General features: G+C 52.7%; 1 protein-coding gene across 1 annotated transcript in view; it reads right to left on the reverse strand.

Moving 5' to 3' along the window:
• SEPT12 (septin 12) overlaps nucleotides 1–12,529 on the reverse strand; it is a 99,917-nt gene that overhangs the window by 64,007 nt on the left and 23,381 nt on the right. Inside the window, exon 2 of the mRNA XM_015419409.1 lies at nucleotides 3,962–5,320. Coding sequence (XP_015274895.1) covers nucleotides 3,962–5,320 — 1,359 coding nt within the window. The remainder of the gene's footprint in view (nucleotides 1–3,961; nucleotides 5,321–12,529) is intronic.

The raw sequence follows: 12,529 nt of genomic DNA on the forward strand, positions 1-12,529 counted from the left end.
GCAAGCGTATCGCACCGGGCGCCGCCACACAAATTGGTTGTCTGAACCCCCCCCCCGAGTGGCAACGGCGCATTCCAGACACCCCCCCCAAAAAAACCCCACAGAGAACAGAGACACCCGGATGTGACGGCAAAGCAAGGCCAAAAACAGAGAACCGCTTTGTCTTCTCCCTGCCTCAGTTATGAGGAAGTTTTTGGAAAGCGAATTTCCCCCTCGTCGCCAGTCGCCGAGTGAGATCTCTCTCACTGGTGAGCTATGAGGAGAAACTGTGGCTGACCCCAAGGGAAAAGGATCACTCATGGCAGGCGTAGCGAGTGCGTGCGGGGAATGTCCCAACCCCCCCCCACACACACACACTGAAAACTGAGCCAGCGTTCTCTGAAGAGAAAGGCAGCCAGCGAGAAGGGTGTGGTGGGCGCTTGAGGGGAAAATAATGATAGGCCGAGGGGGAAGACCGACACTCGTCCACACACAAACACACAGGGTCTCTCGCTGAGCTGGAACACACAATACAGGATAGCCGAGCTGAATGGCTCCTTCCTCTAGGGAAACAGCTGGGCTTGGAGGGGTCAGAGCAAGCAAGTTCTCAAAGGAAACCCCTTTTCCAAGCTGCTGTAGGGATCCCAGGGGCTAGCCACGGAGTCCTGCATGCAGCAGAGGATTCGGGGCCGGGTCAGACTTTCCATTTGACAGGTCTGACCGTCCCCTAGGCAATCTAAGGCACAGATTTCCATGTGACGCTGTAACAAAGAGGGTGGGGGAGCCCAGTATGGATCAGAACCACAGTGTGGCGCAAGGGAGAGTAGTCACCACTTCCCCCGTACTGTTTTCCTAATCAAAATGCCCCCCCCCGGGTGCTTTAAGCCTATACAGGATAAAAAATGGGTACAACAAGAGACTCTGACCATCATTTTCCCGTACTGTAAAGTAACGGGGAGGGGCTGGATTCTCGATCAGGGAAACAGCTCTAGGTTCCCCAGCCCCAATCTGTATGATTACTTTCTACAGCTTCATTTACACATCTGGAGAGCCAATCGTAGATCTCCATCGACCCGCGTAGTTTGAACCGAAGTATGTGACAGCCAGTGAGGTCTAGTGGGTCAGAGTGTGAGAGTAGGGCCTGGGGGAAGCTGCGTTCAAATCCCCACATGACAGTGAAGCTCGTTGGGCGATCTGGGGCCAACCCCCCCTCTCAGCCTAACCTACCTCACAGGGTTGTTGCGAGGATAGAAGGAAGGAGGGGAGAACCACGTATGCTGCTCTGAAGATGGCTGGAGGGGAAGAAATCCTAGATAGATGGATAATTCACTCTAGACAAATAGATAATTCTAGATTAGATAGACAGATAACGCTCTAGATAGATCGATAATTCCAGATTATCTCTTTAGATAATGATACTCTAGATATATAGATAATCCTAGATTATCTATCTAGATATCAACAGACAGACAGACAGACAGACAGGATAGATAGATTAGATAGATAGATTAGATAGATAGATGATAGACAGACGATAGAGATAGATAGATAGATAGATAGATAGATAGATAGATAGATAGATAGATAGAGAGATAGAGAGATAGAGAGATAGAGAGATAGAGAGACAGACGATAGAGAGATGATAGAGAGATAGAGATAGATATATAGAGATAGATAGATAGATAGATAGATAGATAGATAGATAGATAGATAGATAGATAGATAGATAGAATTCACTTGCCACTCCTCACAATGTTTTGGACGAGCAGTTCTGCATTTATTTTTCAAGGGCAGCACGTAGATATATTACTATCAAGCTTACATTTGCCTGCGTGTTTTAACTAGGACCAGCTACAAATGCGGTCACCGTTTCTGGATGGCGTACACCCAAGAGTTCTGTTCCACTAATGCTCGGCGTCCAGTTTTTAGAGGCACGGGGGCCGTGCCAGGAAAAACAAGCTGCAACGCTGTCCACCCTCGGCCAAGGACAGGTCCTGGGGGAAACAGCCCTCCGTCCCGCGAGACCTCAGGGATTAAGCCTCTTCACAGCCTGAAGACGTCAGCCCTCTAGCGACGTTGCTGGGGCCCCGCCAGAAGCCGCAACAGCAAGGGACTGACGCCATCCTTGCAGGGGGGCGGTTCGGCCAGCTTTCTTGCCACATCTGCTGGAAGGCTAGGAACAGATGGTGACGGGATGGAGGCCGGGAGTTTAAGGAAATGTGGGTGACTGTTTCCTTCTTTAGGTGGGGTTTGTGCCAAGTGTACCTTTCAAAGGTGTTGCAAGATAGGGTTCCCCCTGCCTCCCCTACGCTGTTTAACATGCCCGTAATTAAAAATTGACTGCCTGGGGCAAAGTAGGGTGTTTGAAAGCAAAAACCGGGTTTGCCAAGCTGCGATTTGGGAGAAAGGCTGAGCCCCAGTTACAAGCAGGAAGGGAAAGCGTTTCTGAGTGCTTTCCTCTCACCGGAAGGAAATCAGCAGCCCATCCCTGCCATTTTATGTCCCCCTGCCTCCAAGGAGCCACACATGGTTCTTTCTCCCTTCCTCATTTTATCCTCACGACAGCCCTGAGAGGTAGGGGAGGCTGAGAGACACAGAGAAAGAGACGAAGGCTGGCCCAAGGTCAACCACTGAGCAGGAATTTGAACACAGATCTCCCAGGTCCTCCTCCAACTCTCTAAGCCCTATGCCACGCAGGCTTCCCAAACAGCTGAAATTCAGAATTTGATTTCTGGCAAAAATCACTGCAAAATAACAGTTAAGAGCCTGAGCTCTGAGCCAAGAAGCCCGGGTTTCAAGTCTTGCTTGCCACACACTTACTTGGTGACCATTCTGCCATGATCAAGTTCCCTGGGGAATCTCGAGCCAGTCCCTATCTCAGCCAAGCCTACCTTGCAAGGGTGCTCTGGGGATAAAATGGGGAAGGGAGAGCCCCTTATACCTCCCCTGAGATCCTTGGAGCTACAGCAGGAAAGAAAATGCACAACGTCAAAAGAGAAAGCATGAACTATCTGTTAGTAGGCAGCCCGGTACCTAGTCTGGCCCTGAAAATGAAATAGAACGCATGTAATAACAAATCGGACAAACTGGTGTATGGAAACACATATATCATACAGGAATGCTCCTCGGGAGCAAAGATCAGCTGCAGCTCTCTGTTGAGAAACAATTTTCGCTCCCACGTAATGTGCGGAACAATCCTAAAGGTCTATTTTCCTCCCCAATGAAGTGGAAATGAACCGGACACTGAAAGGCGTCTGACAAAGGGCACGTTGAGCCCTTTGCAATATAAAGCAAGATCTACTTGGGAGATGAGCAAAAGCCTCCAGGGACAGGCGGCTAGTTGTTAGTGATACTTTTTAAGCTTATTTTGAAAACCTGGCAACGGGGGAGGGCAACGCACTGTGGTGCAGCAGCGAGCATTTCAGACTCGGACAGAGGAGACCCAAATTCAAGCCACGCAAAGCTCAGAGACTGACCGAGGGACACTCGGTTTCTCTCGCAAGCAAAAGGAGGTGAGGACCACGGATCCCGAGACATGAGCGAAAGGGCAGCAAAAAAAATGCCATAGGTAGAAATGAAAATCAGACCGATTTCACACAAGAGCTGCGCTGCGGTCGCACCTCCCTTTGGCGTGCCTCTATCGGTCAATTTCCCAATCGAAGCCGCGCGGCCACATTTTGACCCGCGACTTCGCCCGATTTTCCCTGCGGTTTCGTGATCCTCAAAAAACAGGATCACGGAACCGCGGGGGAAATCGGGCGAAGCCGCGGGTCAAAATGCGGCCGTGTGGCTTCGAGTGGGAAATTGACCAATAGAAGCGGGGCAAAGGGAGGCGCGACCGCAGCGCAGCTCTTGTGTGAAATCGGGCTCAGTGTACCTCTTCCCGCACCTCTCCTCCTGTGCCTCCCAAAACGCCTCCAGAGGTTTAGGTGAGGGGCAGGCCTCCATGTCAAATCTCACTTCCGATCTTATTCGCACCTACCTTCCTTCAGCAAGGCCTTCCTCTCCGATTCCTTCTTCCCAGGAGAGGCCTCCAGAGGTCTGTTTGCCAACGTGAGGGGCTCTTCCTTTGCGCAAGAAGCAGGCGCGGGAGTCTGAAGCTGGGACGCCCCTTGGCTGGGTCTGGAATCGAACCTCTTAGCCGTGGCACTGCTGCGTTCTCTTGGGCCAGCTGGGGCTGGGGTCCCTTGGGTAGGGCCCTTCGGTGGGGCCCCTGGAAAGGATTGCTGGGAAGCGACTAGCCCTGTCTGAGGTGGCGGGACGAGTCGGTAGGAAGCAGGCCGAGGAGGGGACGCCGAACTTCCTGCTCCGGGAAGCCGTCCCGGAGAGGGTGACGTGAGACCAGTGCCTGCAAGAACAGCTCTATCCTCCTTGGTTATCTCCTTGACTTGCCGGGGCAAGCCGGGACTGGTGCTGAGATTGACGTGGATCTGTGTCCTTGGCAAAGGCTTCGGTGCCAAGTCATGCGCGGGTGCCGGAACGGCCGCTTCATCTGTCTTCTCAATCAAACCGTCTAAGCTGATGGGGAACTTCTGCAACTTGACTGTCTGCCTGGCAGCCGAGGCAGGGGGGGTCCCGTGTGCCAACTGGCAGATCTCCAAGGGTGGGGCAGGAGATTCCTTTGTCGCGACGGTCTTTGACAGAGGTGCGACGCAGTTTTGGCCACCGGGGCTCGGCGTGGCGGCGGGGCCGGCGGTTAAGGTCGGGCCGAGGCCGGGGACGGCCCCCGGGTCTTCGGCGATATGCAGGTCCAGCGACGGCAGCGAGCCACAGTTGGCGGTCGCCTTGGGGACCGGCTGGACGGGCCGGTCGGCCTCAGTGTGGAAGACGTTGCCGTGCGAGAAGAATTTCTTCAGCGCGGGACTGGGCCCTTGGGAGACTCCGAGGCCGGGGGACTCGGACTGCGGGGTCACATTCGGAAGGCTCTTGACCTGGGTCGGGCACTCCAAGCTGGAGGAAGAGCTGTGGAGGCTCTCGTTGTCGCTACCGGGCCCCAAGGAGGAGGAGAATCCGTTGGGGTTCAGGCGGGTTTGGAACGAGGAGACTCGGGTGAGGTGGCTCCCGTTGGCCCGAGCCAGGTGGACGGTGCCTCGGTTGAACGAGAGGCTGCTGGTGATCCTGGTCTTGAGGACGGGGCTCTGAGCCGGGCTGGGATCGGAGCTGAGGCTGACGTGGGACGGGTAGCCGGGCTGGACGGGACCGCCCGCTCGCCTCCCTTCTCCGTTGCCGGTGGCTAGGATGACGCCAGGGAGGCTGGGGCCAAGAGGGGAGCGGGGCGGGGCGGCGGGAGAGAAAGCTGGGACGTCTTCGGCATCTTCCATATCGAATGACCTCTTTAGGGCTGCAGAAGAAAGTGGAGGAAGGAAGGAAGGATAGGGTTAGGGGGGGAAATGCAGGGCGTATAAACCTGGGCGGCCCAAGCTAGCCCGGTCTCATCAGACCGTGAGCATACAAAGTTGCCTTCTACTGAATCGGACCCCTGGTCCATCAAAGTCTGTATTGTCTACGCGGACCGGCAGCGGCTTCAGTCTGGGGATTGAACCTGAGCCCTTCTGCATGCCAAGCAGAGGCTCTTCCACTGAGCCACAGCCCCTCTTCACAGCTCCCCAAGGTCTCAGGCAGGGGACTTTCACATCACCTCCTGCCTGGTCCTTATAACTGGGGATACCTGGAACCTTCTGAATGCCAAGCAGAGGCTCTGCCACTGAACCACATCCCCTCTTTACAGCTCTCCAGGGTCTCAAGCAGAGGTCTTCCCCATCACCTACTGCCTGATCCTTTCAACCGGAGATGCCGGGGATTGAACCTGGGACCTTCTGTATGCTAAGCAGAGGCTCTGCCACTGAGCCACAGCCCCTCTTTACAGCTCTCCATGGTCTCAAGCAGAGGTCTTCCCCATCACCTACTGCCTGATCCTTTCAACTGGCGATGCCAGGGATTGAACCTGGAACCTTCTGCATGCCAAGCAGAGGCTCTGCCACTGAGCCACAGCCCCTCTTTACAGCTCTCCAGGGTCTCAGACTGAGGTCTTTCCCATTTTGTCCTGCCTGGTCCTTTCAACTGGAGATGCCGGGGACTGAACCTGGGACCTTCTGCATGCCAAGCAGAGGCTCTGCCACTGAGCCACAGCCCCTCTTTACAGCTCTCCAGGGTCTCAGACTGAGGTCTTTCCCATTTTGTAGTGCCTGGTCCTTTCAACTGGAGATGCTGGAGATTGAACCTGGGACTTTCTGCATGCCAAGCAGAGGCTCTGCTAGTGAGCCACAGCCCCTCATAGAAGCTAAGCAGGGTCAGCCCTGGTTAGTACTTGGAGTCTACCAAGGAAGTCTGAGGTTGCTGTACAGAGGCAGGCAACGGCAAACCAACTCTATTTGTTTGCCTTGACCTGGTTGGTCCAGGCTGGCCTGATCTCATCAAATCTTGGAAGCTCAGCAGGGTCGGCCCTGGTTAGTCCTTGGAGGGGAGACCAACCAAGGAAGTCCAAGGTTGCTATGCAGAGGCAGGCAAGGGCCAACCACTTCTAAAAGTCTCTTGCCTTGAAAACCCCACTAGGGGTCGTCATAAGTTGGCTGCGTCTTGATACCCAGGGGCAGGATGAAATATATTTATTTTATCCGCCTGATCGATAGCCCACCTTTCTCACTATGAGTCAGGACTTAAAATCTATTTCAACACCAGCTTTCACAAGTCAGAACTCCCTTCACATCAGATGTGCTAGAGTGTAAGTCCATCAGGCTGATTTATATACATGATATACTTATAAATGGGGGCTGCGGTGGCTCAGTGGTTAGACCCGAGTGCTGCATGACGGAGTGAGCTCATTCGGCAGTTCGAGACCCGAGTGCTGCATGACGGAGTGAGCTCCCGTCTCTGGCCCCAGCTGCTGCCAACCTAGCAGTTCGAAAGCAAGAAATTGCAAATAGATAAATAGGTTCCGCTTTGGTGGGAAGGGAACAGCATTCCATGTGCCTCGGCATCTAGTCATGCCGGCCACATGACCATGGAAACATCTTTGGACAGCGCTGGCTCTTCGGCTTGGAAACCGAGATGAGCACCGCCCCCTAGGGTTGGATTTGACTGGCTTTCGAGGAAGGGAAACCTTTATCTATACTTATAATACTTATAAAAAGAGAAGCAGCAAACATCTTGACTTGTGCACTGTAACATTTGTGAGCTCCAGTTCCAGGGGAAATAATTTGCCTGAAGAGGAATTCCTCGAAACACACATTTTTGCCTGGGAGGCGTGTCGCACGATCTTTGCTGCATCTCTTTTTTGAAAGCAAGACAGCCGCAACATTGAACCTTGTCTGCACATTTGTCTCTCTAACTTTGGACATTCCTTTAAGACTGAATAATGTTACATTGATCTGTATACTTTATACCACTGTTGTTAGTGCACTATAATAATCAGGTCACGCTAGCGTCTTTACTGGCTATTATAAGTATATAATTTAATTGACTAATGAAGTTATAGTAGTATATCAGAACTGTGTGCCCCTGTTTTTGTTGTTACATGGTGATTTCCCACATTTTACTCAACCTTGCTGTGTTTCCTGTGTGTTTGTTGATTTATATACACAACAGAAAGGTAAGATGGAGGAAATGCGACAAGGACAAGGACGAAGAAGAGGAGGAGGAGGAGGAGGAAGAGGAGAAGGAGTTAGTTTTATGCACCACCCTTCACTATCCAAAGGAAGAAGAAGAAGAAGAGAAGAGAAGAAGAGATTGGATTTATACCCCGCCCTTCACTTAGAGTCTCAGAGCGGCTTACAAACTCCTTTCCCTTCCCCTCCCCACAACAGACACCCTGTGAGGTGGATGAGGCTGAGAGAGCTCTTGACAGAAACTGCTCTTTCAGGAACAGCTGTGCCAGAGCTTGTGACTGACCCAAGGTCACATCAGCAGGCGCAAGTGGAGGAGTGGGGAACCAAGCCCGGTTCTCCCAGATTAGAGTCTGCGCACTTAACCACTACACCAAACTGGTGTCTTACAATCGCCTTCCCTTCCTCTCAACACAACAAACACCCTGTGAGCAACGCTCCCTCTAAGCTGCGGAGTCTTGTGAACAGAAAATCTACTTTGTAAACTACTGGCATTAAAGTTGTGAGCGAGCCACTTGGCTACTGCACAGATTGGTTCGCTTGGGAGTCGTCCTTCCCGAGCAAAGGAAAAAAGGTGTGAGCCGGAGGCTAAAAAACTGAGCTAGCTCACACGAACTCAGCTTAGAGGGAACACTGCCTGTAGGTGGGGCTGAGAGAGACCAACATAATTTACGGGGTAGGATCTTTAAAGAGTCAAAGCTCCCTTTCTCAGATCTATGTGACTGTGATTTAAAAAAAAGGCAAATGCTATGGTGGGGATTATTAGGAAGGGGACTGAAAACAAATCAGCCAGTATCATGATGCCTCTTTAGAAACCTATGGTGTGGCCCCATTTGGAATACTGTGTACTGTTCTGGTCACTGAACCGCCGAAAAGATATTATAGCACTCAGAAAAGTGTCGAAAAGAGTAACTAAAATGATTAAGGGGATGGAGCTCTTTCCCCATGAAGAAAGGTTAAAGAGGTGAGGGCACTTTAGCTTGGAGACGACGGCTGAGGGGGTGACATGACCGAGGTTCACAAAATTATACATGGGATAGAGCAAGAAGTACTTTTCTCCCTCTGTCAAATTACAAGAACTCGGGGGCACTCAACGAAATTAAGAAGCAACAGGCTGAGAACGGAGAAAAGGATGTCCTTCACCCAAAGAATTATTAACAGGTGGAATTCACCACTGTTGGAAGTGGTGGCAGCTACAAACACAGACAGCTTCATGAAGGGATTGGATAAACATCTGGAGCAGAGGTCCGTCAGTGGCTATTAGCCACAAGGTATAGAGGGAACACTATATCTGGGGCAGTGATACTCTGTATTCTTGGGGGCAAGAGTGGGAGGGCTTCTGGAGTTCTGGCCGCGCTGGTGGACCTCCTGATGGCACCTGGATTTTGGCCACTGTGTGACGCAGAGTGTTGGACCAGATGGGCCACTGGCCTGAGGCAATATGGCTTCTCTTCTGTTCTTGTGTCTGGGGCAGTGATACTCTGTATTCTTGGGGGCAACAGTGGGAGGGCTTCTGGAGTTCTGGCTGTGCCAGAGTGTGGGACCAGATGGGCTACTGGCCTGAGGCAACATGGTTTCTCTTCTGTTCTTATGTCTGGGACAGGGAGGCTCTCTATTCTTGGTGCTTGGGGGGCGACAGTGGGAGGGCTTCTGGAGTTCTGGCCCCACTGGTGGACCTCCCAAGGGCACCTGGGTTTTGGCCACCGTGTGACACAGAGTAGTGGACTAGACGGGCCCTTGGCCTGATCCAACATGGCTTCTCTTATCTCTCTCGAAAGCATATACCCCAAAAATCTTGGTTTCCATGGTGCTACTGGACTTGAACCGAGCAGAAAGGAAAAAAGACCTGGGCTTCTGTAAAGGGTGAGATGGATTCACCCGGCTCCTTTTGAAACCTTTGTGGGTGGCGGCTGATAGAAGCCGTCTCTTTTCGGTGCAAAAAAATAAAATGCAGAAGAAAGGAAGAGACAGCTCGGCTCCCAGTCTCTGCCTCCACAGAACGGAGGGTCTGTGTGAGCGCGCTCCCCGTAGGGAAACCCGAACCGGCTCCCCGAGGCCTGTAATCTCTCCCATCTAATTGTTTGGCGTGTTTTATCTCTCGGCGATACCGTATCCATGTCATCTGCTTCAAACGGTTCCCCCTTGGGGGGAGAAAACAGTAACCGCTTTATTATCCCAGCCCCGGCCTGTAAAGGGATCCGACCGGTGGCATCCCCGAGTAATCAGATCTCGCGCCCCCGGACTGCTACCCCCCTCCCTCCGAGCCCGCTACAGTTTCACCGGGGGCTTCGAAGGCAAAGGAAAGTTCGTGAGAGAGGAGAGGCCAGGAATGCATGCTGGGATGGGCCGGGGCCTCGGCTCATCCATCTATCAGACTTCCCCACCCCTCCCCTCCAAATCCTCTTTCCCCTAAAATTAATCTTCGGGCTTTCGAAGATAGGACGAGCACTTTCTCTCCCCCCCCCCCATTTATTTCTGCTTTTGGCCTTAGAAGGAAAGCGTGGGTTTCGATTCGTGCCAGACAAGGAGCTGTGTGCTTCCAAAAGATCGTTCGATTAACTCCGTAAGATGAAGGAGAAGAAGAGGAGATTGGATTTGTCCCCCGCCCTTCACTACCCGAAGGAGTCTCGGAGCGGCTTACAATCTCCTTTCCCTCCCCCTCCCCACAACAGGCACCCGGTGAGGCAGGTGGGGCTGAGAGAGCTCTTTCGAGGACTGCTCCTGAGAGAACAGCTCTGAGAGAACTTGCGGCTGACCCAAGGTCACACCAGCAGCTGCATGTGGAGGAGTGGGGAATCAAACCTGGCTCTCCCAGATTACAGTCCGCGCTCTTAACCACGACACCAAACTGACCCTCGTAAGATCGTAAGACTCCAGTATGGACCCCTTTTTGCCTTTCCCCGCGGATTATTCCACATGATTCAGCTTCGAGCGAGTGTGAAAGCAAGAATGAACAAAGCACAGTGTTCCAGACATGCTTACAGGCAAGGAAGAGGATAGGAGACCTAGCCATATGTTGCTCAAGCAAGTGAGCTAATCTGCACAGGAAAGGGAAAGAAAATAGCCCAGTGGTCCCTGACATAGAGCTAGTGAGTCATCGCGGCAGCCACTGTCTTTTCCCCATATTGGTCCTGGCTTTCCTCTTGCAGTAGGAGGTGTTCAGAAGAACCCAGGAGGCATCAGTGTCATGTCTTTAGGAACCACCCAAACCTCCAGTGTAAGATGACGCTTGGCCCTCAACCACACAAGGTTTTCTGGGATTGGCTTGAGTACACCACCACGGCAGCCATTTTGTGGCGGTGCCCATTGTCTGTTCCGGAAGAGGAGGAGCAGGAGGAAGAAGAGGAGGAGTAGGAGGAGAAGAGGAAGAGAGGAGGAGGAGTAGAGGAGAAGAGGAAGAGAGAAGAGGAGGAGGAAGAGAGAAGAGGAGGAAGAAGAGGAAGACAGAAGAGAGAGGAGAAGGAGGAAGAAGAGGAGAAGACTGGATTCATACCCTATCCTTCACTTGGGAGTCTCAGGGCAGCTTACAATCTCCTCTCCCTTCCCCTCCCCACAACAGACACCCTGTGAGGTCGGTGGGGCTGAGAGAGCTCTGAGAGAACTGCTCCTGAGAGAACAGTAGAGACTTGGGCCATGTTCACACCGACCCTCAGTTCACACGTGACCCAAAGCCACAGCTTAATCAAAAGTGTGGAGGGGGGCTGTCCCTGCCCACCGTGAAAGCAATAAAACCAGCATTTGTAAGTCGAATGATCCTCTGCAACCCAAACGAGTAAACGAGTTAAAACAAATGAGGTACCCGCGAGGTACCCGCGAGGACTTGCAGAGGGCACCTCATTTTCTTCCCCTCCACTGTTTCCTCTTTCTCTTTCCTCGCAAGCCCCTGGACCTTCTCCCTCTTTCCTGCTTCCTTCTCTCCTTCCCACCCACCAGCCAACCTATCTTCATCTGCCCCCCCCCGCCTTCAGCTTTCCCCCCCCCACAGCCTCCACCTGGGAAAACTACAGCTGCGTTGAAATCCACAAGGACTTACGAAGACCACCTCACTTTCCCCTGTATTCCCCTCCCCGCACTATTTCCTCCTCCCCTCTTCCTGGAAGTCCCCACATCCTCACCTTTCCCTGCTTTCTTCTCTTCTTCCCACTCACCAACCTGCCTACCCTTTTCTCTGCCCCCTGTATCACTGGTAACGTTTATTATTTATTCACTTTGTTTACACCCCACCCTCTCCACAATGGGGACCCAAGACTGTCTAGGTCGCGGTCACACACGCCAGAAAAAAATGGGGGGCGGAAGCAAGGCTATTTCCTCTGGAGGAATTTGACCCGCAGTCCTTGGAAGCTGCGGCCCGCCACTGCCCGCCACTGCGTGATCAGACGCAATTGATTAATCGCATCTCCGCACTGAGGGCTCCCTATGGAGTTTGCGATGATGCGCATACTGTGAAAGGGGGGAGGGCAACGGCACGGAGTCGGGATGGCCTGATGGCATGAGAGCGCGCTGGAGCGACCAGACATGGGAAAGTCCGTCCGTGGCCCGTCGCAACCCGTTTACTACCAGATTTTCCCTGGTGTCTTTTTACGCCACTTCTGCAGCAGGCTTCGGGGCACTGTTGTTTTCTGACCGCGCCCTTTAAATCCGCCCGGCATTCGCGCCTATGGCGGGTCTAACTGTGCGCATGATCGCACCTCCATTTGAAAGCCTCTCTTTGTTGTACAAAGTCTCCCGAAGGGATGCTGCGTATAGCTACAATGCTTTTTAGACAGCCAGTTTGGTACAGCGGTTAGGAGCGCGGACTCTAATCTGGGAGAACCGGGTTTGATTCCTTACCCTTCCGCATGCAGCTGCTGGGGTGACCTTGGGCCAGTCACAGGTTCTCTCCTTGGCCTCACTTACCTCACAGGCTGTCTTTTGTGGGGAGGGAAGGGGAAGGAGATTGTAAGATTCAC

The sequence above is a fragment of the Gekko japonicus genome, unplaced genomic scaffold (assembly GCF_001447785.1).
Source record: "Gekko japonicus isolate JY-2015 unplaced genomic scaffold, Gekko_japonicus_V1.1 scaffold513, whole genome shotgun sequence".
NCBI lineage: Eukaryota > Metazoa > Chordata > Lepidosauria > Squamata > Gekkonidae > Gekko > Gekko japonicus.